This window comes from Lepidochelys olivacea (assembly GCF_965140295.1).
Source record: "Lepidochelys olivacea isolate rLepOli2 genome assembly, chromosome: 8".
NCBI lineage: Eukaryota > Metazoa > Chordata > Testudines > Cheloniidae > Lepidochelys > Lepidochelys olivacea.
The window spans coordinates 46,234,424-46,261,894 of record NC_140418.1 but is presented as its reverse complement, the minus strand read 5'-3'; the positions used below and the strand labels follow the sequence as shown (position 1 = coordinate 46,261,894).

At 48.5% G+C, this 27,471-nt stretch overlaps 1 protein-coding gene and 1 long non-coding RNA gene across 2 annotated transcripts in view; one reads left to right on the top strand and one right to left on the bottom strand.

Moving 5' to 3' along the window:
- The first annotated feature begins 130 nt into the window (after nucleotides 1–130).
- On the top strand, nucleotides 131–27,471 carry LOC311525572. Its single transcript, XR_014712811.1, has 3 exons — nucleotides 131–217; nucleotides 21,721–21,808; nucleotides 27,184–27,471. It is a non-coding gene; the product is annotated as an uncharacterized lncRNA (long non-coding RNA).
- Nucleotides 19,759–27,471, bottom strand: part of VAMP4 (vesicle associated membrane protein 4) — a 31,009-nt gene continuing 23,296 nt past the window's right edge. Inside the window, exons 7-8 of the mRNA XM_084637842.1 lie at nucleotides 25,868–25,919; nucleotides 19,759–20,376 (exon numbers count right to left, since the gene is read on the bottom strand). Coding sequence (XP_084493968.1) covers nucleotides 20,348–20,376; nucleotides 25,868–25,919 — 81 coding nt within the window. The 3' untranslated portion in view covers nucleotides 19,759–20,347. The remainder of the gene's footprint in view (nucleotides 20,377–25,867; nucleotides 25,920–27,471) is intronic.

Below are 27,471 nucleotides of genomic sequence, written 5' to 3'. Positions count from 1 at the left end.
CTCAGAGGGGTGGATTTTTCACAAAAGACGCTGACCATGGGGTAACTTGGTAAATGCCTGACGATAATGGTGCCAGAATATAGACTGGAAGCTCTTTGGGGCAGGGCCATCTTTTTGTTCTTTGTTTGTACAGCACCTAACACAGTGGCATCGTGGTCCATGACTGCTGGAATTCAGAGAACATAGCGGAGACGGAGAGTATGTCTGCACTACAACTGTAAGTTGACCTATATTAGATTGACTTATAGCCCACACAGTAATTATTGTGGTGGTTCATATCAACATTCCTTCAGTGGTGTGCATCCTCACCAGGGACACTTCCACTGACCTAAGAGGGGCAGTGGGGAGGGGGCGGCTGAGAGCCCAATCTCTCAACTCTGTCGGCAGCTCCCTGTCAGGAGCCTGGCTGCCCCACAGGCTCCTGGGCTAACGGTAGGCTGCCCCCGCTGCTCTCCATTGCCCGCAGGGAGTGGGGGAAGCTGCCTGGGGCTTCTTGCCCCCCATTGTTCCCTGCTGGGAGCCAGGGGAAGCCACTTGGGGCTTTTTGACCCTCTTCCCCTTCTCCCGCCCCCCACCTGCCTGCTCCCCACAGGGAGCCGGCCAGCCGTGTCAATTTCACAGCTCAGGGTTGCCTGGCTCCCAGCAGGGGGTGGGCATTGGGACCCTCAGGCTTCTCCAGGGGAGCCTGGGTGGTGCGGGAGGGGCTTTCTTGTCAATTCCACAGCTCCTGAGTCACCTTAACTACATCGATATAAGACCTATGCCACTCGGGGAGGTGGAGTTATGTCGGTGTTGTAGGGCACTTACATCAGCGGGAGCAAGTCTGGAGGGGAGACACAGACATAGTTAGGTTGAGGTAAGGCAGGTTATGTCGACCTAACTGTGTAGTGTAGAGCAGCCCTGAGAGAGATGGATAGGAGGGTAGTTGAACCAGTTGGTGCTTATCTGCTGTAAGGCATGAGCCGGAGGCAGCGACCGAGGAGCAGCACTGGTATTCCAGCAGCCAGTCAGCTGGATGAGTGGTGCTGCATTAAAGCCTGCACCCTGATGCCTCTGGAGAAGCTGATCCATTGCCCTGCAGCACTAGCTTGGCTTTCCAAGGTCTGCAGGCTTCGGCGATGTGTTCAGATTCCCCTTTCTGCATGGTGGGAATATCGAGACAACAGACTGAGTTCTGTTGCTGGCACAGGGGCTCAGCCTGCAATCTCTCCAGTAATGCTGAGTCCCCAGCCTCCCTTGGCAGTTCGTTCCATTGATTAACTCTTCCTACTTTCCTGCACTCCAACTTATTAATATTTAATTTTCCCTTCTGCTGCGTAAGCTTATTTCTTCTTGTTCTTTGATTAACAAGTGAATAATCTCTCCCTGCCCTCTTCATAACCTCCACCGCTGGTTCTCTGCAATTTAGCCTCTCTCTGTTTTAGTTCTTTAGCCTCAGCATACCCAACCTCTGACACCACATTCGTTTTAGTGCCATTTTCTCTCCTGTGTTGACCCTATCTTTTTAATAACGTGCTCTCAAAACTGATCTGATTGCTCTACCTAATGGTAGCAGAATAATTACTTGCTCATCTTGCACACCATCGTCTCTCTAATATCTCCCAGCGGTGGTATTGCCAACTCATGACTTTACTGCAAGACTCATGATATTTGGTGTGGGGGGGGAAGGGGGGTTCTGTTTGTTTTTTCTTACAGCCCCAGGGGCCACAGGTGGATGCATCCTTTTTTTTTAAAGCAAGTCTCTAGCTCTCACGGTTATGTGGAAATGTGACAATGTTCACACTAAAGCGTTAAGGCCAAAATTAAGTCAAACTCCTGATTTCTGGAGACCTGATCCAGGACTTTTGAATGCGGGGAGGTTGCCAGTGTTGCAGCATGACATGGCCTTTTGTCCTAAATGTCACATGGTTAATGTTCATCCAGTTTATCTGGTGACGCCAATTCATAAAATCTTCTCGATGGTGGTCTAAGCCAAAGTGATGTTTCTGGGTTTATACCTTCTAGCAAACACTTGTAGTTGGTTGTGCTGATTTCAGGGACAGATTTTCCCAACCGCATGAAAGTAGCAGTGCCAGAGACTCCATGAAATCCACTAGGGCCTTAGCTATTGGTATGGATTTCACATGGAAGGTGCTCTGCTACTATGGTACTGGGCAGCAGGATAAAACACTAAGATCGTGTGTTTGTTTGGTTTGTTTTTTCTTTTAACTCCCATTGGCTGTTTCCATTAGGTGCCTACATGGTAGCTGAGCAGAGTAATCTTGGAAATCTAATCCGGCCCTTCCCTAGCTGTCAGATTCATATTCATAGATTGATATTCTCAGGCCAGAAAGAACCATTGTGATCATCTAGTCTGACCCCCTGTGTAACACAGGCCAGATAACTGCCCTAAAATAATTTCTAGAGCAGATCTGTTAGAAAATCACCCAATTTTGATTTTAAAATTGTCGGTGATGGAGCATCAACCCTTGGTAAATTGCTTCAATGGCTAATTACTCTCACTGTTAAACATTTACACTTTATTTCCAGTCTGAATTTGTCTAGTTTCAACTTCCAGTCGGACTGTGTTAGAACTTTCTCTGCCACATTGAAGAGCCTATTATTAAATATTTGTTCCCCATGTAGACACTTTTAGACTGTGATCAAGTCACCCCTTAATCTATTTAGTTTACCAAAGAGGAGATTGAGCTCTTTGAGTCTAAGGCATATTTATTAATCCTCTAATCCTTTAATTTCACCCATGTGGCGACTGCAGAAGCTTTGAGAGTGAAGCGTGGTTTAGTGATAAATACCCTGCACTTACCTCGCACTCAAAGCACTTTAACAGGGGTGTGCAAATAGCAGCAGCAGCATTGTAAAGATGAGGACTTCCCCCAAGGCCATGCACCGATTCATTGCTACGCCAAGTCCTCGCATCTGCTAGTTCAGGGGTGGGCAAACTTTTTTGGCCCGAAGGCCACATCTGGGTATGGAAATTGTATGGCGGGCCACGAATGTTCATGAAGTTGGGGTGCAGGAGGGGGTGAGGCTTCTGGCTGGAGGTGCAGGCTCTGGGGTGGAGCTGGGAATGAGGGATTTCGGGTGTAGGAGGATGCTCCTGGCTGGGACCAAGGGGTTTGGGTGGCTGGAGGGGGATCAGGGTTGGGACACGGGGGGTGAGTGCAGGCTCTGGGGTGGGGCCTGAAATGAGGAGTTCAGAGTGCGGGTGGGGGCTCCGGGCTGAGGTGGGGGGGGCCTCCAGCTGGGGGTGCAGGCTCTGGAGTGGGGTTGGGGATCAGGGGTTGGGGTGCAGAAGGGGGTCAGGGTGCAGGCTCCAGGCGGCACTTACCTCAAGCAGCTCCTGGAAGCAGCAGCATGTCCCCTCTCTGGCTCCTACAGGGAGGCACGGCCAGGTGGCTCTGTGTGCTGCCCTGTCCTCGGGCACCTCCCCTGCAGCTCCCATTGGCCGCAGTTCCCAGCCAGTGGGAGCTGCGGGGGTGCAGCCTGCAGGCGGGGCAGCATGCAGAGCCCCCTGGCTGCCCTAAACATAGCAGTGGGGACATGTCGCTGCTTCCAGGAGCTGTGGCACGCGCAGAGCAGCCCCCAACTCTGCTCCTCGGCGGGAGCAAGGCAAGCCCCAGACCCCACTCCCAGGTGGGAGCTTGAGGGCCACACCTGGCCACTAAACTCTCCTGTGTACAAGGATGCCCATCCTGTACTCAGTCAAGCTGTCTCAGCCACATCTACTTGCCTGGCTTTTCCTCATAAGTAGACTACATTTCTGTAGTCTGTTGGAGGGAGTGGCTCCTCCCCCTCTGGGTCTGTGGGCAGCAATCTGCCCCACTACGTCTCTGGGGGGTCGCCTGACGTGGGGAATCAGCGGGGCGATGGGAGACGTCAACTCGGGCCTGTGATCAGGGCCGAACAACAAACACAGTTACAGAGCTGAGCCCCTGGTTGGGGCAGCAAAGAGTCTCTGTCTCAGGCCTGCACTCATGCTGAGCGGCAAACAGTTGGGCCTCCTAGCTCTGGCAGAGGGCCGACAAGCACCAGCTTCTTGCCTAAGAGAGGGGGAGACGGACACCCACTCCACTGGTGTGGCAGGCCAGATGTGGCCCGTGGGCCGTAGTTTGCCCACCTCTGGGCTAGTTGCTCTCTGTGTTGAGTAGAGGACTCACGCTTCCCTTTGTCATCCTTGTGCATGTTAAACCTTATTAGTAAGAAATACCATGGTTTTAAATCTATTAAGGATTTGTGTGCTTTAATCTCTTCATTTCCCCTCTGGCTAGCCCTGCTGCACAGAGAACATCCCAGCTCCTTGCAGTGGGGCCAGCTGAAGCCAAGGGGAAGGGACTGTGTGTGACTGACAGCACTTATATTAGCACAGCTGCTAGCAAAATTAATATTTTTTAAAAATGCAATGAAATCTGCCTCATGAACCCAGGGGATGAGAGAGCCGGGGGGAGAGGACACATAGACAGGGGTGGACATGTGCACGCTCAGCACTGCAACCAGCGACTGCTTTGGCCCAGAGCAGTCGGCTAAGAATCTGAGCCCGTGTAGCTAATGTCTGGCTCTGTGCCCAGAGCAGCCCATCTGTAGCTACACAACATCATCAGCACACACACACACCACCTGCCTCTCCCTTGGGCGTATTTCTGGACCCTCAGGTGCCTGCATTGCCAAACCCAGACACATGCATCCCAAGCCGCTCTGAGCCTGAGAAATAAAGTTCCCCAGAAGGCTGAGACACTGTACCTCAGAGCCAAGTTACCCCAGGAGAAAGGGCTGTCGCTGGCTTGCTCTTTGGCACAGGGCGGGGTCTGAGATGAGCCTCCGTTCAAGGGCGGCATGGCATGTCTATTCCTCATCTATCAGTTGGCTTAGGGACAGTCATACTGGCCCTCTGTTTGGGATCTAACTTGGGTGGTGGGACCAGGGCCTGGGAAACTGATAGGATTCCCTTAACCCTTCCAAACGTTATCCAGCTTTCAAAGGGACAGGATCTGTAACAGTGCCATGTTGGGGGGGACGCTAGTTGGGCTCTGCTGATGCGAATTCAGCTTTTAACCCTTTCCAAGGCTGCTCTGGTTGGAAATTTGCCTGCCTTGTCACCCACTCCAACAGTTTAAAGCGGTTGACAAGGCAGGCCCAAAGCCAGAGGCAGTGTGTCAAAGCATGCAGATGGCCATGCTGACAGAGAGGAGCTGCATGGAGCAGCAAGGCCACAGCAGGACGACATGTGGTGACAGACGACACGGCCCGGAGCTTGTCTGCAGTCCCTGCTCTATGCACAAGTAGCCTCGCTTGTCTATGTCCTGCCGGTGTCTAAGTACAATTTGCCTGTGGTGCATGTAGGATCCCATTAACGTACACAGATGTACCTGTGTCTTGCCAATGCCACAGCAGGGCTCCAGCCCCACAGATCTCCCTAACTGTAAATACTTTTGTTTGACAAGGAGAAAAGCATGGCCCCAGATGGGCGAGAGGTAGGGTTAGAAGGACGGGAGCTGACAGGCTCTGCATTTTACAGGCAATCAGTCTAAGTCTGGGCTCAGTATGTTATTCGTATGGCTTACACATCTTTGCCTGGAAGGGCTCGCTTTCATGTACAGTACACCAGGCCTGACGTTGGCCCAGATGGTCCATGTCACACACGTGTAATTATTCTCAGCTCCATGTAATCAAGCTCAGCTCCGACCACTGCTGCATGTCACCAGGACCCGGGGCCTCGGACCGGAAGGGGTGGGGCTGGGGGAGGTCAGCCTCCCCCAGCCAGCCCATCCACGCTGCCTGGCCCGCGCCTCCTGGAGCCCTTTTAAATCACCAGCCCCAGCTCAGCTGCCCCTTTTGCCCACCCCGTCAGTGGCAACGCGGGGTCGGGGGGGCAATGATGTTGAAGTGCTGCAGGGGGAGTGCTTTAAGCAGGGTCCTTTGCCTTTAACATCGCTGCCCCTTTTGCACCTCTCCCCCGCCCCATCAGCAGGGCCATTGACGGGGCTGCGGTGGGGCAAAAGGGGCAGCGCTTTAATCAGGGTCCTTAAGCACTGCCGTGGCAACATTTTAACATGGGCTGCGTACGGGCCGCTACCGACAGCCACTTTTTACCAGTACGCTGTACTGGCTCACTTTCACCCCTGCCTGCCCCACCTCACGCTGTAGGGCTCGTCATTTCGGTTGTTGGCGTCATCGATGGCAAGGCCAGCAGGGAGCCCTAGCGCATCTCATCTGACCTCTTGTATAACACAGGCCAGAGAACCTCATCCAATGATGCCTGTATCGAGCCCAGTAATTTGGCTAAAGTAACTTCCAACAAGTCGTCCGGTCTTGCACTGAAGACCTAGAAATGGCGAGGCCACTACTCCCCTTGGTAGCTTGTGCCAATGGTTAAACACTCTCATTGTTAAAACTGTGTGTTAGTGCTCATTAGAATTTGTCTGGCTTTAACGTCCAGCCATTACTGCTTGTTATGCCTTTCTTGGCTAGCTTTAAAGAGCCCTTTAGAACTGCGTATGTTCTCCCTTTAAAGGGATGCCTGCCCCATGGGCAAGTCATGCCTCGAGCTCATCAAGGCATCTTCTCCTCTCTTGTCTCACTTGAAATAGCTGCAGAGGGCCTCATCCCACTGGCTAACCGAGCATGCAACCACACCACTTTCCGACCTTGCTGCCACAGAAATCGATGTAGCTGTGTTTACATGGCTGTGAAGCAGTGACCAGGGTGACTGCACTAGGTGAAGTAGGGAGCTGGGGGTCTTTCTCACACTCTTTAGATAAGCAAAGACTTCTAGAGGAGCATTTGCATCACTTCCCATTCTCTTGTGCCAGTATTTATTTAAAACCCTCGGTAATGTTTCTTTCTTCCTTGTGGCTCAATGTTAGGGCTGGTCAAAGCTTTTCAGCTGGAAACTTGTCATGGAAAGACTGGCTTGACACCACTGCCATGTTTTCACACACATTTTGAGTTGGCCAAAATTTCTGATGACACTGCATCCCATGTACCAGGTCACAAAGCCACTCCCTTCTATTTGCCCTGGCGGCCCCTCCCTTGGGCAGGCCAAACCTGAGCAGCACTGTGACCCAGAGTGGCAAGGTGAGGGGAGGACGTGGAGCCAGGGCGTGTAGGGGAGGCTGGAGAGCCAAGGTGGACAAGAGACGATTGGGGGGACACTGAGGTACATAGGGGGCTGGATTGGGGGCCTGTGGAAATGGAGTGGAGGTGTTGCACAGGGAGCTAGGGGATCTCCTGGTTTGGCAGGGGGAATAATGTGGGTAGCCCAGGTATGATGTATGGTGAGGTCCAGGGGGCATGGGCACTTGGGGACTCTGGAGGGGGCGATGCAGGAGGGGGATCCTGCAGCCTGGGGGAACATACAAATACGTGGAGGGTTGGGGGGGTAAGAGCTAGGGCACAGCAGAGTGTGTGAGGGTAAGGGCCCTAAGCAGGGGAGTGCTGGGGGAAGACCTAGCCAGCCAAGGAATCCTGGGGCAGGTGGGGAACTGAGGTAGATGAGGGATCCTAGAGTATTTGGGAGGAGTTCATAGGTGTTGGGGGGCAGGAGGTCCACGGGGGAACCAAGGATGTATAAGGGGTTGGGGGATTATGGCTGGGGCTTCATTTGAGGCTGTGGATTTATGCAGGATTCTAGGGGTCAGGATTGTACGGGGCTGGGGTTGTGCTAGATTAGAAATGGGGTTGCAGATCAAGTCCATGACTTATTGTCCTCTCGTACATGGACACAGAGACCAAATGATCCCCATCTTCTTTATAACAACCCTTAGCACAGTCAAAGAGAGTTACCAGGTCCCCGCTCAGCCTTCTTTTCCCAAGACTAAACAGGCCCCATTTTTTTAACCTTTCCTCACAGGTCAGGTTTTCGAAACCTATCAATCATTTTTGTTGCTCTCCTCTGGACTCTCTCCAGTTTGTCCAAATCTCTCTCAAAGTGTGGCACCCAGAACTGGACACAGTACGCCAGCTGAGGCCTCCCCAGTACCGAGTAGAGCGGGACAACTACTGCCCCAGTTTTACGTATGACAGTCCTGCTAGTACACCCCAGGATGCTAGTACCTTTTGGTTTTACAACTACATCACACCATTGCCTCATATTCAATTTGTAATCCCCAGAGCCTTTCCCGCAGTGCTGCTGCCCAGCCAGCTGTTCCTCATTTTGTAGCTGTGTTGAAAGGGAGTGTCGTGTGGAACTGGATTGGACCTCAGGAGGGATGTGTTTGCTTTCCAGTGCTGCCACCAATGTGCTCTGTGATCATGGGCAATGCGATTTTCAAAGGGGCTCTGCACAGTGGGTGCTGACCTCTTTTTGAAAAGCTGGCCTTAATCACTGTGTGCCTCAGTTCCCCAGCTGTACTATGGGGATAACAACACTTCCTTCTGCCCACCCTTAGCGCCGTCCTGTTGTCTTAGATTAGAAATTCTTTGAGTCAGGAACTGTCTCAACATGTGCAAAGCAGAGCTGCTGGGGTACTCACCCACTGTAGCCCTGGAACTCCCATGATGCACTGGGGTGGCTCAGTCAGAGGGCAGACCATAATGCATCATCAGAAATGTAATCCATGCAGGCAGCCCAGCACACTCAAACTACAAGTCCCATGAGGCCCCATGGCAGCTAAGTAGATCTAGTTTGATTCTGTTTTTCAAACAAACATTTAGAGTTGCCCTGTTCTCCCCCTCCACCCCGCAAAACCAACATTTCAGTTTTCCACTGGAAAAATTTTGGTCTAATCAACTTTTTCCTGTGGAAAAATTCAGTTGTGTGGAAATCCCATTTTCCATTGAAAAACATATTTTGACAGAAAAGTCCAGCCAGCTCAAATAAATAATCAAACCAAATGAGTGTAGGAAACAGGTACACCCTATTCGAAATAGCAGCCACTCCCACATCCTTACCATACTGCAAGTTCTGTATAAAGATAGGTCTGTAAACATGCTGCAACTACATTGCAATGCCCTTGGTGGGGACGGCACACTGTGAGGTGGCTGTATATGAGATCTCCGCTTCTAAAGCGACTTCCTGCCCCCAATAAGCCATTCAATCCTTTAGCCCCCTTTCTGAATAAACATTCCTCAAAGCCTGTAGCTCATGATGAGCCGCCTTAGCCTTCAGCTATGCGGGCCAGTTATGGGAGGATTTGTAGAGGCAGAAGGAAGCAATATGTTATAATGCCGATAAGTACCTCCTGGCTGGCCATGCTGGCTCTCCCTGAGCATTCACCACACTGGCAACTTCTGCTTCCAGCATTAAAAGCAGACTTGCACTGGGTTTCGTTACTGGCCACGCCTTTGTAATGACTGTATTGGTGGAGGCGCCCTTTGCACTTTATTGTGCGATGTCAGTGCATACAAAACCCCACCGGGCATTTGCTGTTATGGCACCATCCCTCCCTAAGCTTGTATTGCTGTTTGAATCCTAAGCCTCCTGCAGAGAAGTAGTTGGAGCCTGTAGGATTGCTAGTGATGTAGTGTTTTTAGGGCTCGGGCCTGCCACTGCCAAACAACTAGCTGGATTTTGCCCTAATTATTTGTACAGCATTTTGCAGCTGCCTTACCTAAATACCCCAGCGGGAGGTGGTATTCCTGTCTGACTGAATGGGACAGAGCCATCAATCAACTGAGCCCTCAGTTTTCAAGTGTCCATTAACTTTGATTTCCTCAACTTTTATAGTTGCCTAGGCCCCACTCCTCAAAGATATGTAGGTGCCTAACTCCTACTGAAATCATTGGGCATTAGGGGCCTAAATACTTGGAGGACTTGGGTGACAGAGGCTAGTTTTCAGAAGGGACTCCTTGATGCTGTCTGTGGCTCCTGGCAGAGAATGGGCATCACAACCACATATGGGTTCTGGGCCTTGGCTGTATAGGCAGCAGAGTTAGGACTAGCCCCTCGCTCTCCTGAGCCCTGTCTGCTGGCCCACACAACCTTGCTGGCTACTGTCCACTCCTGTTATGTTTCGCCCTGGGCACCGTATTTCTGCAATGTGCTGCCTGAAGGGCTAACGCAAAGCAGGTGCTGTCCCCCTCTTCCCCCGGCACAAGGCAAGATGCAGCGATGAGTCCTCTTAATGGCAAAAATGTGTACAGTGCCCGTGTTTCAAACACACCCATTATCCCCAGAGCCTGCCTTTGGACACTCTCTCAAGCCTATGTCTGCATGAGCCAGGCACTGGCAGGGCTGCAGTTGCCTGCGGCTGCTCTTCCATGCGTGTCAACGGGTTGGCGCGATTTCGTGGGAATGTTTGTATTGCACTTGGTGGGAGCAGCTCAGGCACTACACAAAACAGGCTTAGCTGAAACAACTCAATCCCCAGCCTGCAGGACAGCTGGGACCACAACCTGCCCAGAGCAAAGCTGATCACTTGGCTAGGGCCTCAGGGGGCACTGGGGACAGAGTTGTGACTTAGCAATTCCTTGGCTCATGGTGGCTGCTTCCAGCCTTCACGTTTCTAAAATTATTTTGATTTATATGTAACGGTCTGAGGCTGCGAGGTACACCGCAGGGCCATTGGCTAAAGCCTGCTGCCACAGGTACGGGAGCAGCACTTGCTGAATAGTTTGGGAAGGAGGGGAAAAATCCAACCTTTGTCATCTGAAAATGTGATCAAAGCCAACTCCTCCCAGGTAGATGCATGGGGGAAGGGGGAGTTGTGAGTGATGATTCTGTATCTCTGAACAGCATCTCGATGGAGCCATCAGGCTGACAGAACTCCTCCAGCTCCACAAATTTTGGCCTCTAAAGGCAGCAGTGTGTGGGGAGGGGAAGGAGGAGACAAGGGAGTGGCAGGTTTCTTATAGGTGATGGCATGCCACCTCCCTAGCTTTAATTCATTCGCCTGGAACATGCCAGTCAGTTCATGACTGGATGGAGAAAAAAACCTCCCCAACTAAGCTAGTCGATAAACAATGGTCTGCATGCCTGGGAAAAACAAAACAAGGTGCAAAAATTCAGTGCCAGCTTAATACAGAGAGAGGTCCAAATGCCAGCGGGAGGTTAGAGAGAGAGTGCAAAAATCCAATCTATCCTATTGTTTTATACTGCTGCCCATCACCGTGGTGTCGGATCACCTTCCCCCTAAAATAACAGCAGTAGTGAAGGCTCTATTGGACTTCATGGCTCCCTGGCTCTGCTAGGGCAAGAGCTCTGCTTGGGGTCAGGTGGGATGGTTGGTGGCTGATTGTTTTGTGTCCGGAGATGGTATGTGGCCAGATATGGCTGCCAGTGCGGGGCTATGGGGGCTTTCTTGAAGAGGAAGGAATCCCACCAGAACAGTATCAGCTGAGAGACACAATTACACACCTTTACTGTCTCCTTTGGCAATCCCATCCACTGGAACTCTCCCTTCTGGACATGAAGCAACAAGAGCGAAGCTGTGACAGATGCTAGCGCTCACTGTTGATCAGCAGGCTTCACAAAGCCACACCTGGAATAAAGGGCCTGCTGCCTGAGTGGAAAGCAGGAGAGCCCATGGCTACACAGCATTGCAGGTGAACAACAGGGGCAGTGCCCAGGAAGGCAGAGCACCCTGGGAAGACTCTGTCCTGACCATGGGTAAGAAGGGCTGACAGAAGGTGCCAGGAGCAGCAGTTAAACTAGGTAGGTGGCACAACAGCCAGCATGGGAGCTGCCACATGCTCCATCCTGCTACTCCTGTCCTTGGGGGTAGGGGTGGCCAAAATTCTTCAGGGGCTCACGCAGATCCACCAGTCTCAATCTGGTGTTATGGAGTTTTTACAGCTGAAAACCCAGAAAGCTGCTTGATTGTTTCTTGGCCAGCTTGTGAGATTTGAGCATCTTGCCAGCTGTATCTAGAGGCACTGAGCTTCTTATGGGATGACCCCATGGAAGGAGAGGGAGCATGTTGTAATGACCAGAGGACAGGATTCGGAATAAGAGCTGGGTTCTAATCCCTATTTTGCCACTGATATGCTACATGACCACGGCAAAATCACTTGCTCTCTGGCCACGTCTATGCTACAGGTCATTGGCCATCATTCAGCAGTCAATGAACGCGTATTAAAATTCTAGCATAGAATTTTGTAAAACAGGGATAAATACTAGCCTCCCAGGAATGACATGGGGCTTAATTCAGGTGGGTTTGTAAAGTGGACTTGAGAACCTAGACAGGAAGGTGCCATTTAAACATATGTTATCCTAAAAAAGAGAGAGAAATGAAGAAAGACTCCAGTCTGGTGAAGGTCTCTCTAAAGCCTATGAAGAAGCTGAAGGGCTGACCACTTTGCCAATAGAGGAGGCTGAATCGGTTTCCTTGTTCAGCTTCCAATGGATGGAAGGGGCAGCAAGAAGAGCACGAAGAAAAACTATGGTGCCTTTACACAACCTTAAGCTTATGCTCAAATAAATTGGTTAGTCTCTAAGGTGCCACAAGTACTCCTTTTTGCGAATACAGACTAACACAGCTGCTACTCTGAAACTTTACACAACCTGTGGCTAATGAGGTGACTCTTCCATCTTTCAGTGAGTGGAACGAGGCAGTGATCTAAACTTCGGGGTTTGAGTAGCGTGTTGATGGCCAACCCTGCCATCATCTTTGGGGTGGTATGTGGCAAATGACTGGATAATCTGCTGTGGTTTTCAATTATGCAGACAGATTTTCTGCAAATACTTGCCTCAAGGAGTGTTTTTGATGTATTCACCAGATCCTCAAAGAGCCTAGAAATCAGTGGGAGTTAAGTGCCCAGGTAGCCTTGAGGATCCAGGCCTAGATTTTTAACAAACAAGTTTATGAACTACAGAGCTTGATAACATGGAAAGGGATAACTACCAGACAACATACACAAAACATAATGGAAATCTTTGACCTGAGGAACTGTCTGAAGCTAAACGTGTAGGCTAGATTTAATGTAATTAACATACTTTCTGCTCCAGCCTACTCTTCTCGCTGATGCTTCCTTTGTGAAGTTAGGGAGACATTAGAAAACGAAGAAATTTATTTCTCCTGAATAATACAAGGCGAACTTTTTTAAAGCTTCTACAATTAAATGCAACACCAGGGCCAGAGGCCACCAAATATCAAAGGGTGTTAAATTAAAACGCATGGTCTGCAAGGATTCCAGGAATGATCTCCATGCCATGTATAGAACGAGGATTTAAACCATTCTAGAACTACAGGGATTAGGATGAGACCTGCCTCATAGCTGATTATCTCACATCTACCTAGTGCAGGGTTTCCTGCAGCTTTCCTGAAAGTATCTGGTGCTGACCACAGTCAAAGACAGGATCCTGGACTTGCTGAAGCATGTGGCTGACCCAGTCTAGCCACCCCTATGGGAAGTCATCTAATTCAGGAGAGTTTTTCTGAATAACTGGCTACTGTGTTAACTGAAATGGGAACGTATATTCCAAGGCCAGAAGGGTCCTCTCTGATCTAGCCTGACCTCCTGGACAACACAGGCCAGAAAACTGCCCCCACAGTAACGCCTAGAGCAGATCCTTTAGAAAACCATCCACCCTTGATTTACAATTTGCCAGCGACGGACAATCCACCCTGACTCTTGGTAAATTGTCCCAGTGGTTACTCACCCTCCGCGTTCGAGCATGAATTTTCAGTTCCAGTCTGAATTTGTCTAGCTTCAGTTCCAGCCCCTGGAGCTTGTGATACCTTTGTCTGCTAGGCAGAGCAGCCCACTGCTAAAAACGTTTTCTCTGCGCGGGCACTTAGCCCGCCGGCCAGTCACTTCTAACCCTTTGCTGGGCACAACAGACTGATGAAAGGAAAAGGTGCTTCACAGGGCATTCTTGTGGCTCTTCTCTAACCCCTCACCAATTTAGCATCATCCCCTTGAACTGTGAACACCAGAACTAGGCACAGGGTTCCATTTGCGTCAGGGCCAAATACAGATGTAAAATAACCTCTCTTTTCATAATCGAGATTCCCCTGTTGATGCATCCAAGGATTGCATGAGCCCTTTGGCCGGTGTCACATGGGGAGCTCATGTTCAGCTGATTATCCACCATGCCCCTGAAATCTTTTTCAGGAGTCACCGTTTCCCAGGATAGAGTCCCCCACCCTGCACATATGACCTACATTCTTTTTTCCCAGATGTACATATTTAGCCATATTAAAACGATGTATCATCCCCCCTTGCACAGGAAAGAACCTCACTGAAAGGGTTTCTTCCCCTCCCTATCAACCGTGATTCTAAACATGTCACTGATTGTCTGTATCTTCCTCAACAGGGCTCTGTATATCACGTGACTGGCCCAGCCGTTGGGGTGTCATTTCATGACGTTTCAATGGGCGGGCTTTCTTCCATCTGTGCCCCATCTCCTCTCTGCGACCTTTGGGAGGCAGGGATGCATTAGCATCCCATTGTACAGATAAGGGGAAACTGAGGCACAAAGAGACTAAGTGATTTGCCCATGGTCACATGGGAAGTCTGTGGCAGAGCAGGGAATTGAACATGGGTATCCCTGCCCAACCATCCTTCCTCCCCCACACAGCAGGGAGCCAGTAGTAACTGAAATGCTAATAGAAAATTCATTCCAGGAATGAGTTCCAGGCAAAGATTTGCCAGAGAGAGAAAAATAACGAGCCTTTATATAACCAACTTTGTCCAGCCCCTGAAACTAATTAAAGGAGAAATTCATACCCATTTTTGTATCCAGCTACCCCAGCCCGATGGACTGTCACTCCTTAGCTCAAAGGATTCTACTGAAGTGGAAAAAAAATATTTTTTACAGGAAAACAATGTAAATTAAAACTGGAAAAGGACAAAATTTTAGTGGAGGCCAATACAGAGACACAAGTTAGTTTTGTACACAGAAAAAAATACTGACCTAATCCAACCAAGTGCAAGAAGAAGATTCAGTGGAGTGTGTTGACCCAGGAATGATGCCCTCAATCAGCTATGGACTGAGCAGGGCTCTCTCATTCCCACAAAAAAGGTTGCTCCTAGATTAGAAGTGAGGGGGCTTCCAGGCCCATAGAAAGGAGTGGCTAAAACTTGCAGGAGGCAGGCAAAAGCTTCTAGACAAGAGAGGTGCTTTTCGGTAACTTACTTTCTTTGAACTGCTGCACTTCAGAGCCAGGTCAGTGATGCCTGCCGTAGTATTCACATAGGCGGCTCAGTTTAACAAAGATGTCTCTTTGCTAGAAGTACCAACACTGGCCATGTTGGAAAGCACAGTCACGTGAGCCCGATTCGGCTCTTACCGTCACCAGTATAAAAATCAACATCACTCCCTGAGAACAATGGGTTACACTTACACGGGAAGTGAGAGAAGTGGGTCCAGGACTGAGCTCAGGAACCTAGGAAGAGGCCCTTTTCCAAGGCCACAAGCATGGAGAAGGCTACGGGCTGTATAGACAATAGAAGGCTTTCTATTCTCATGCATTCCCCATCTGAACCCTGAGTGTGACTATGGACTAGGATTGCACATTAAACCTTAATCAGGTTACTGTAGCACCAGGAAGTACTTTTAAAGGGAAGTTAATGCATAGCTAACTATACCTCCAAGAATAATTCCTAAAAATTATCTTGGATCCTAAAACACGCTAAAGATATCTCTGCTGAGCTTCACCCTCTGCACCCAGGCCCCCAGCCGAACCCCACCTCTCGTGCATCCGGACCCCCACATCTGCACCCAGATCACCCCCCACTGAGCCCCTCTCCCCCTGCATCCAGACCATTCCCATTGAGCTCCCCCACACTCAAACCCTGACAAGTTCCACCCCCCACCCCTGGACCTCCCTGATGAGCCCCCTGCCCTCCACCACCTGCACCCAAGGCCCCCACCCCACAAAGCCCCACTCCCCCAGCATTGGGACCCCCTGCCGAGCCCCCACACCCAGACCCCCCTGCCAAGCCCCAACCACCCGCACACGGACCCCACCCAATGAGCCCCTGTGCATCCAGAGCCCCTCCACACCCAGACCCCCCACTGAGCCACACGCACCCAGATTGCCCCACACAGAACCCTCTCACCCCACATCTGGATCTCCCCACACTAAGCCCCTCCACACTTGGATCCTGCCAGGCTGAGCCTGCCTGCCCCACACCTGGATTGGGGGCCAGGGCTGGTCATGAATGCAAGACTCTATCCCTCTCGCTCGCTATCACAGTGCACCTGGTGCAGAGGGGCAGGGCCCAGGGATGTTTCTGGGGCAGGCCTGGCCCTTGTGCTACGTCAGGGTCGGTTGCAGTGTCACCGCTGAGTCCATGTGCTGGGCAAGGGGGAATGGAGGGTGATCTCCACTGCCATGCTGGAGCCTCCACATTTATTTATTGACAAATAAAATATGCAGAATTTTAAAATATTGTGTGCAGAATTTTTATTTTTTGGTGCAGAATTCCCTCACGAGTATCAAATGAACTTTATAAGTAATTTTTTTTTAAATTCAAACTTGTTCTCTGTTTGAATTCAGTACCACATAAGCTTCCCATAGTGACAAATTCATTTTTACTCCCATTCATACAGCATTGAGAGAAGGACCTGAATACTTACTTAGACATCAGCAAAACTAACTAAAATCCAATGGAGCAAGGGAAAAGTCTGCCCTTGATTACACCCATGCAAACCCACTGAATACACACTGCAGTTGCACAGGTGCAGCGTAGGAATTGCTCAGACCTATGGTCCATCTAATCCAGTTTTATCTCAGATGCTTCAGAAGAAGCTAAAAGAATCTGGCGAAAGGCAGATGTAAAATACTCTTCGCTCAGGAAGGTTTCATCTTAATCCCTTCTAGTAGGAATGACTGAAACTGTGAAGCAAGAGGTTTTTATTTCTTCCATTTCAAAGCATGATTTCTGCTCCCAGGATCTCTGTAACTGTTTATGCATAAGCAGGGGAAAAACCCCAGCTTGACTTTCAGATCCCAGGCTAAGTTTGCAGGATTGGCAGTTTAAAAAAGCCATCTCTTTCTATGTGACCTGAGCAAATGGGTTTTGTGATCTGTAACGTGACCATGCCGTGTTATTTTTCACCACTTTTGGGGAGTGAGCTGCTCTCTCGTAGAAGCTGGAGCTGTGTGCAAGGAGTGGACAGCATTTTTGCTATTAATATGCTGTTCTTATTTTTAGGCAGCACATTTTGTTTGACTACCATCGTGTGACCCATCACAGTAATCTAGCACCAGATGTATGGTGTAGTGGGAGACTGTGAAAATGAAACTTTTAATCCTTCCCCTGTAGTCTAGACCTCCTGGCTCTGGTTTCTCCATGATGCATCCTTTTCACTCCTGTTTGTACAAATGCGTAGAGATACATCTGTCTGGCAAGCCCTGCTCTTTGAAACATCAAGAATAGAGTGAGAATTCTCACAAGGCCCATCACTTAGCACTCATCTCTCAACTGAGTGTCTTCAGACAGATGAAAAGTACGCTTAAGAAGACTATGTCCCACCCAGGAGCAATGATGGCTTTGGTTATCAAAGGAAAAAAGAGGCAGCTGAAATTTCTTGAAGCATGAAAAACACTGTCTTGTTTTGATCTCAAAAGGCCAAGCAAACAGATTACAATTTCTCAGAACACTGACTTCAGAGCCCAGAATAACCAGGAGGATTCAGCCTGAAGGGCAACTCTTCAGAGGGGTAGAAGGAAAAGCTGTGACGTGACTGAAAATAGGGGCTTATGAAAGTGCCTCCAACTAAAACTACAGAACTGGCATAGTACAGTCTCTCCCAGGCTTAACAAGGACTGGTGTGGCATCTACTAGTGAAATCTCCTTATGTGCCAACCAGATAGGATCGTAGGAAGTCTTATAGCCAATCATTTTTCTACCTTCCCAGAGGGGCCGGCACCAGCTGGCACCGCAAGTTGGAGGAGAGCATTCTTGCTGCTGCCTCAGCTGATGGTCACAGTCCTGAGCCCACAGGAAGTCTGCAAGAATTTCTATTTTAAATGCCCCAACCACATCTCCAACTCACCTGTGGCACTAACTTTGGCTGTTGTCTTCTTCAAGTGGCTGTGGGACATCAACAATGTATCCAATGTGGGGTGGAGGTAAACCAGGTCTGGGCTGTCCTGCAGGCGTGGGCCATTTAAGAAAATCTTTAACTCGTAGCTCGTGCTTGCATTATGCAAATCAAATATGCTAGAAATGGTCTTGGAAAAGCTCAGCTACAGGTGCCATTGACTATAGTAGCCTGCCATGAGCTTCAGATCATCAGTCAGGACCTCGTCTCACTCATCTTCTTTCAGTCTGAGCTGGTCATCAGGAGCAGGGATCTTGAAGATTCTGGGCATTACCACCACTCTTGTGCAGAGGATGAGATATGGCCCAGGAGCTTGTAGCAGGACTGCAGGTTTTCTGTCACGACAGTAGGGGCAGTCAGAGATCAGGCTTGGTCACCTCTGACATTCCTACTTTCCTCACACAGAGTGCTGTCTGCCCATTGTTTGCTGGGCCAGGCTTTTGCCAAGGACCATGTAGTGTTCTGCGTTCCATGGTACATTTGCTGGAGGACCAGTTCCTGGCAGCAGCCATGTGGTCTGTGAAAACCTGTTTGGTCACAAACTCACTGCAGTCTGGCAGCCTCGCATACCTTAGGAGTTAGAGAATTCATATAGCAAAGCAGCCCAGTGTTTGCCCCTGGGTAACTGCAGGCTGAAGAGGTATTCTAAAAAAAGGTCATAATTCAAACAGTAGGGTCTTCCACAGCTTCAGTCCTCAGCTATGAAAACTCCACTGGACCAATAGCTGGCTCTTTCAGCTAAAGCCAGAGTCCTTTTCCTGCCAGACTGGTTCTCTGAGAGTTGATAGGATAGCCTAACTGATGTGATTACCAATGGGTAGCTAGAACACACATCTATAGCTTTGACAGCAGTAGGGGAGTGGAAGAACAACAGTGAGGGAAACGCACAGCTCTTATATATGGGCTGAGCTCTGCAGGTCCTAGCACCTGCTACTGCAGCCCTTATGGCCTCACTTTGCAGCTGACTTTAACCTACCCTTTTCAAATTTACATCTCCGTCCATCTTACAGCAGCCCTTTCTCAACAGTGGCACTGGAGAACTAGCATGTTTCCTCTGAGCCCCTCCTACATTCAGCTTTCTATGTACACACTCCTCTTTACCATTACGCATTACATGTTTAAGATTTTTAGAGAGAGGAAGGGTGGCTCTGACTTTTGCATCTCTGTACAGATGAAACAGTGGGAAGGTAAATATGCACATTAGCTCTGAGAATCACAGATAGTCGCCTATTCAGCAGTTAAAGAGACTTTGCATGTTTCCAGGAAGTGGTGCTGGAACTTTTAGAGTGGGGATAACATCTGTCCACGCCCCCCGTTGCTCCCTAGAGCTGAGCCATGGCTCCGGGAAGAGGGGATGTGGACAGTGGTAAGGGGGCCAAGGCTGGGTGTGGTTGTGGAGCCCTAAGTGCAGGGCTGGAAGCGGAGCCCTGCGTAAAACCTGGGCGTGCTGCAGCACCCCCTGCCCCCGCATCTCTAGTTCCCACACCTATGTGCCCAAGAGGAGGACATGTTCCTTCAATCAAGTTAAAAAGTAACACAAATGCAGGCACACTTCTAATGCAGTTCTTCAGTCACCAGGGCATCAAACTGATCATATTTAAAAATCATCCATCTAACTTTGGTGTAATAAGACAGCAGAAAGCTGATCTCCTCTGGATTCCTGATAACCTATGACCACTTTCACTACTTGACCCCCCACTACAGACAGGTAAACCAGCATGTTTTTCAAATCTTCTCCTGCCACCTGTCACACTCTGGCATTCTGCAAATCACAAGATGCATTTCCCCCCCCGCAGAAAGCCACAAAAGATTGACCAGGAGTTCCACACTTACAGTCAAAAATAGGTTTAGTGGAATGTCTTTAGTCACAGCTGTAAGCAGCGATACTGAAAACACTTAGCTTGCACATCTCCATGACAGTACAGAACGTCTCTTGGTTTGCAGAACCTAATTGTTTTTTTTAAAAAAACCATGAGAAAATGACATCCTTGCAATTATTCACAGAATGGTTAGATTCCCTTTAACATAATACTACTTTCTTCCTCCTTCACTTGCATGAAACAACTGAGCTCCTACCTTCGGCAGCTGGCGGTAGGAAACGGTGTTTAAATTATAAATAACCTCATTACTACTTAACTATATATACAAATAAAATGTATTAGCAAGTAGCTAGTTCCAAACTGGGATTCCTGGAATATAGCAAAAAAATAGGGTTTGAGCATTCAACGTTGTTATAAATCAATGTATGTGAAAAAGGGTCATTTGGCAGTTCTCAGAATGCCCTAGTTAGAACTGGCTACTTGCCTCTTTTGCCATCTTGAAAAAGATCACCTCAGCTATATACATATGTTTCATTTAAATTAGACAGCAGTTCTTATCATCCCAGAGCCGCTTCCACGGACATCTCCAGCCATCAAGTCAAGTGTGGTATTTCAGGATGATAGGTACTGTAAGAGAGGGAAAAAACAAAACAAGTCTTTAAAACCATACATATACAAACCTAACATCGATCAGTGTCAGAGCTGCAGACGAGAAAAAGAAAAGGTTACTCAGCTTGTGCAGTAACTGTGGTTCTTCCAGATGTGTCCACCTATGGGTGCTCCACTTCTGGTGCACATGCGCCTCGCAAGCCCTTGATCAGAGATTTTCTATTAGCAATGTCCGTTCAGTCCACACATGCGTTCTATACAAGCTCGTGCCGCACTCCGGCATAGGGCTGTACGGGTGAACCACTCTCAGTTCCTTCTGTATTCGAACGTCCAACAAAAACGGAGGGGAAGGAGGACGGGAATGGAGCACCAGTAGGGAAACATCTCCAAGAACCAGAGTTATTGCACAAGGTGAGTAACCTTTTTATCCTTTTCAAGTGGCGTCCTAATGCACGCTCCATTAGGTGACTCCCGAGCAGTATCCTCACCAGGAGCAGGGGCTTCAGAATCCAGTGCAAGACTGAAGACGGTACAGCAGAACCAAGCACTGCATCAGATCCGATGGCATGAACCAAGGCATAGTGTTTAGAAGAGGCATGCACTGAGGTCCACTTAGCAGCTCTGCAGATCTCAGACACAGGAATGTTTCTGAGTAATGCTGTGGAACTTGTTTGTGATATGGTAGTATTATCCTTTGGGGTGGCAAAACACCAGCCGCATCATAGCAAGTGGTAATACACCCAGAGATCATCTCAAAAGTCTCTGTGAAGAGATCATGGACCCCTTTGATCTTTCTGCAATGAAGACAAGTATAGGTGATTTCTAAAGTTGCTTGGTCCAATCCAGATAGGAGGCCAATGCTCACTGTACATCTACTGTATGAAGGGAAGTCCCCTGCTGAGATTTATGTGGGTTAGGAAAAGGTACCAGCTGATGAATACACTGGTTAAGATGGAAATCCACCACCACCTTAGGTAAGAACTTTGGGTGTGGTCATAGTGAGACCTTGTCTTTGAAAAATATTGTAAATGCGGGGTCTGCCATCAAGATTCCAGTTTCTCCAACCCTATGGGCTGGTGTGATAGCTACTAGAAAGGCCATCTTCATAGATAAGTGAAGCAAGGAGCAGGTTGCCATAGGTTCAAATGGAGGTCCCTTAAGGTATCAGAGTACCAGATTGAGATCCCAAGTCAGAGTAGGATCCTTAACCTGGGGATAAAGATTCCCCAGACCTTTAATAAATCTGAAGGACACAGGGTGCACAAAAGTAGAAACCCCTCTGGTGGGGAATGAAAAGCTGATATCGCAGTGAGATGAACCTTTGGGATAAATGATAAACCCAATTTTTTTAAAATCCATCAGATAATCCAAGACGGCCGACAGTAGAAAAGATTCAGGCACAAGGGAGTGATGGTGACACCAGTGGCTGAAACCTCTTCTATTTCTGAAGGTAAGTAATTCGAGTTGACGCCCTTCTACTGTTTAGAAGTAAAAACAGTAGACTTCTACAGTACAATCAAAAAAGCTAACAGAATGTTAGGAACCGTTGGGAAAGGGATAGATAATAAGACAGAAAATATCATAATGCCACAATATAAATCCATGGTATGCCCACACCTTGAATACCACATACAGGTCTGGTTGCCCCATCTCAACAACAAAAAGATACATTAGAATTGGAAAAAGTACAGAGAAGGGCAACAAAAGTGATTTGTGGTGTGAAACAGCCTCCGTACAAGGAGAAATTAAAAAGACTGGGACTGTTCATTTTAGAAAAGAGACAACTAAGGGGATATAATAGAAGTCTACAAAGTCATGAATGGTGTGGAGAAAATGAATAAGGAAGTGTTATTTACCCCCTCCATATAACCCAATGAAATTAATAGGCAGAAGGTTTAACTCTAACGAAAGGAAGTACTTCTTCACACAATGCTCTGGAATTCATTGCCAGGGGATGTTGTGGAGGCCAAAAGTACAAATGGATTCAAAAAAGATTTAGGTAAGTTCCTGGAGGATAGGTCCATCGGTGTTTATTAGCCGAGATGGTCAGGGACGCAACCCCATGCTCTGGGTGTCCCTAAACTTCCAAATGCCAGAAGCTGGGCCTGGACAACAGGAGATGGATCAATCAATAAATTACCCTGTTCTGTGCATTCCCTCTGAAGCACGTGGCACCAGTCAGTGTCAGAAGACAGGATACTGAGCTAGATAGAACATTGGTCTGATCCAGTATGGCCATTTTTATGTTCTTATAATTCGTAATTCTTGTATTCCTGTCAAGCAGGTGAATTCTAATCCAATGAGCCATCTAGGAGACATGCTCGTTTACAAGCATCCTCCACCAGTGGGGGTTGGAAAACAAAAATTCCCAGTCCTTCGGGAAACATTTTATTTTTTTATCCGCCCCACTACAATTTGGCAGTATGGTGGCAGGAGTTTGCCACACAGTCTTTGCTGGAGCCAGGAATGCTTCATTAATGGGCAGTGCAACCCAAGTGAGTGTCGCCGACTGCAGAACATCCAGGAGCTTGTGATGTGAGTGTAACTTCCTCGAAAGGTATCTAGAGGGTGTCCACCACCCTTTTTACAAGGTCCTGGAATTGACTAAGAGCATTGCCATCGATGGTGGAGGCATGTCTGCCTCAATTGGAGGTGAAGATGAAAAAAATAGGGGCCTGAGTGGTAGTCTTTTTGTACGCCCTAGCTTCCTGTCCTCAAAAGCCTCCTTGTGTTGGGGGTTTGGTGGAAGAGGATGTGGTACTCTAGTTTCCTGGTGTGGCAGAGCCAGAAATCTGGCAAATTGCTGCTGATAAGCTGATAAGCGGCCAGTGGGGAGGCTGATATGGGAGAAGGGTTGGTACCCAGGACTGATCCCACCATCCCAGGCATGGGCAAGGAGCTTTGTCAAAGTATGGGTTCCAGTAATGAGGCAGAAGGGACTCCTGCACTGATAAGGAGAAGACTGAATGTCTCCTTCATTCTCTGTAATGTCCTCCAGTGGGCCCAGTAAAAAAGGGTAGAGAATCTTGTGGTACCAGGGAGCACTGGTCATCCAGAGACTGGCATTTTGCTACTGAGAGTCATTTGGAACCCATAAAGAGCAGGGACACTGGTTCGTTTAACACTGATATGTCGCTGAAGTAATGAAACACCTGCGGTACCGAGTTGGTCAGTGCTGATGCAGCAGTTGGCTTGGACAGTACTGTAGGTTTGCAGTGCATAGGCACCGGGGCTGAAGATGTGTACTTTGATTTTGTCAGTACCAACAGCACCAAATGGGAAGGCACCGCTGGTAAGTTTGAAATAGACAGTGCTGATCTGGAGGCAGCTGATACAGGGGCCCTGCCAGTGCCGTGTTTCTCTGAAGTGCTCTGGGATGTCCCTGGTCCACTGGTACCAGAGGAGGAATCTTTCACCTCTCTGGTACGAGTCAAGAGTCAAGACTTCTGACACTGTAGACCTAGCACAAGATCAGGACTTCTTGGGAGTTGGCTGCATGGTGGGAGACCAAGCTCCTCCTCTTCAGAGCCTTCCCTGAATCCCCTGAGATCTTCCCCCTCTTAGGCGAGACCTTAGCTGAAGTCGAAGGGGCAGTGGATCTGCCTGGAGACAGATGTACGGGGCGGATGTCTCCAGACCTGACTTGGAAGTGAGTCAAAGGGAGCGCTCCACCTGCAGCAGCTTCAGTTCGGTTCCCCATTCTTCTGAGCTCTAGATTTTAGAGCCAGGCGATAGTTACACCTCTGGGAGATATGGGATTCTCACAAGCAACAGATACATTTAGAGAGGCTGTCGCTGATTGAGATAGCCCACTGACAAGAGACGCAGCATTTGAAACCTGGTGAGCCAGGCATGCCCCCTGGATAGTTCCTTAATTGTGTGGTCCTGACTGGCCAAATAAGTTCCCCAGAAAAAATGGGAGAGGAAAAACTGAAACCTCTCACAGCTATTTAACTAATTCTGTATTAACAACAACTAACCCTAATTAGAAACACGACATGAACTAAATAACTTCAAAACACACCGAGATGTGCACGAGGTGGACATGCTAGTGCTCTGTCTCAGGCCAAGGCAGGAGAGAAGGAAGTCAGAGTGGTGCTCCCACACAGCCCTGTACACCCTCAGCATGCAGCACAAAATTGTGTAGAGTGTATGTGCGGGCCAAATGGACACTGTTAACGGAAAACTTCCGATCCAGGATTAGGGAGGTGTATGTGCACCTAAGGTGTAGTACCCATACGGACACTACTTGCAGAAGAACCAGATTTCCTTAGTCAACCACGGGACCGCAAGTGAAAGTTTATTTCCTTGTTCAAATGGATTCAGTTTGCATCCTCCGCAAATGCTACAGGGACAAGACCCCCTGCCTTTTTCATCCATTTCCAGCTCCCCAAACCAAACCTGATGGGATTGTCCGTCAACGTCACTCCAGTTGCTAGCATTCCAGCTGTTGGCTCCAACTTTCACTTCCTGACTGTACATTTCAGCAGGATATCCTTAGGGACTATCTCATCAGGTTTTTGCTTACTGCCAAGGCGGGGCCTTGCATAAAGCTACACCTGTACCACTGCTCCTGCATGGATGGGAGAATTTTCTCCCAAGGTCAGCAGCACAGGAAGGACCTTGCTGTTGTGCGGCCTCCTGGGGGCCCCTTGTTAAAACTCAGCCATTCCTCTCAAAGGAAGGGTGGAATGACTTCTCTGCGTCAGAGGAGCGCTCTCTCTGGTTATTGTTTATGTCACTATAGTGCCTAGAGCTCCCATTGCACTAGGTGCTATAGAAAACATACAGGACAGGGAATTTGCACTCTAAATAGACATGACAGGCTAAGAGTAGGAGAGGAAACAAAGGCACGGAGAGGGAAGTGACTTGCCCAAGATCACACAGGAAGGTCGGTGGCAGGGCTTGGAATAGAACCCAGCTCTGAATCCCAGTCCTATACTCAAGCCACTGGCCCACACTGCGTGCCAGAGATTATTATACAAGCCCCTTTTGAAGGGAGCTTTGTCTCGGAATAGAAAAACTGCCATAGATTACAGGTATTTTCAAACATTTTCTGAGAGAAGGTACCCCAGACCCTTTGGGTCTTCAGTCCATCTCCCTTCATCATACTATGCAAGCTGATCACGGTGCTACACGCTGAGTTTCCAGGAATAGGGTATCTCTTTTGTTGAGAAAGTGCAACTCCATCTCCTGCCTTGGTAATGGTTATTAGAAGGTCTTTGCTTAAATGAGAGATTTCCCACATACTTGCCTGTAATCCCAGCATGGCAGGGGTTCAGCACAGGCAAAGGGAGTCTCTGGTTAAAATATTGGCTGCATGTGACTGAACATCCCTAAGGAGCAAGACTTGGGGTCACTGGCAATTTCTGCTCAAGTGCTACTGATCAGGTCACATGGGATGGCAAGGAAGTTTTAAGTGTCTATTTTAACATTTACAGCAAACAAAATGTTTCAATGTAAAAAGAACCACCCACCAACCATGCAGGAAAGGGTTGTCAATACTTACTGATGATCACTAGCAAGAGGATGACAGCAACCAAAGCTACAAGGGCCTTCATCTGCAAGAGGAGTGCAAAGACAGGCAGGAATTACCTTCCTGACATGAGACCACATGTTTGGCTTGTTCTAAATTAAATGAGTCACCTTCCTGTTTAGATCCAGGACAAGATATCTGTTCCCCTATCCCAGAATACTGTTGATGCCACTCCACAGACCAGATGGAAGGGAGTGTATTTCAAACAAATCACTTTAGCTGACACCAATTCCTACACCAGCTCTCTGGTGTCTCTTGGTTTAGAAGACAGAAAGAAAGAGGGGAGTTTGGGGTAAGCTGCATACCTGATTTGGAAAAAGCAACCCAATAAATCAACACAAGAGTGTATATAGATGTGACCATATACATCATTTATCAGGCACTAGAAAAATGTTCCCTGATATCTCAAACGCCGGGGCCAAATTTTTTCAAGCCTAAGTACCTAAAGTAACACTCTCCCATGTAACAGTGGCCTGATTTGCAAAGGGTTGAAAATTCTGGCCTGAGTTAAACGCTCTCCCTCTGCTCTGTCATCCTGAATCACCTTTGGAGCAAAGCTTTCTGCAGAGGGGAAGTACAGGGCACTGCACCGCTATCCATCTCAAAGAGCAGAGATGGTGACTGGGTCCGAGTTATAGAGTGACATTGATGGTCAACTGAATTACAGCCATGTGTGTGGGCACAATTGACATTAGTGCTACACACAGATGGAAACTGGACTAGAAGATAATCAGCACAACTGGAGATGTAACACCATGTGCTGCTAGAATAGACATGACTGTTTTCAGTTGGAAGTGCAGCCAGCCCAGACAAACCAACACCATGTTTAGTGGATACTCATGGGCCAAGGCTGTATTATTAATTACACATTTTAAATGGTGTCCAAGCACTCTGCACTGCATTGGAATTTCTTCTACATTGCAGATGAACACAAAGCCACTTGTTCATAGTTTATAGATTCTAAGACCAGAAGGAGCGCCATTGTGATCATCTGGTCTGACCTCTGGCATAACAGAGGCCATAAGGCTTCCCTGAATTAATTCAATTCATGTTTGAACCAGATCAGATCTTTTAGAAAAGCATCCAATCTAGATTTTAAAATTTGCCAGTGATGGAGAATCTACCACTCTCCTTGGTAAGTTGTTCCAAAGGTTAATTACCCTCAATTAAAAATATGCACCTTATTTCCAGTCTGAATTTCCCTAGTTTTAACCTCCAGCCATTGCCCTTGTTAGACCTTTGTCTGCTACATTGAAGAGCCCTCTATTATCAAATGTTTGTTCCCTTAGAACAGCACAGTCCAGGAACACCCACTGTTCTGGATCATTATCGAGCAGAACCCGTCATCAGCATGGACGCATGTCCCGTGGAATGGTGGATGAAGCATGAAGGGACATATAAATCTTTAGCGCATCTGGCACATAAATATCTTGCAATGCTGGCTACAACAGTGCCATGCAAACGCCTGTTCTCACTTTCAGGTGACATTGTAAACAAGAAGCAGGCAGCATTATCTCCTGAAAATTGTAAACAAACTTGTTTGTCTGAGCGATTCGCTGAAGTAGGACTGAGCGGAC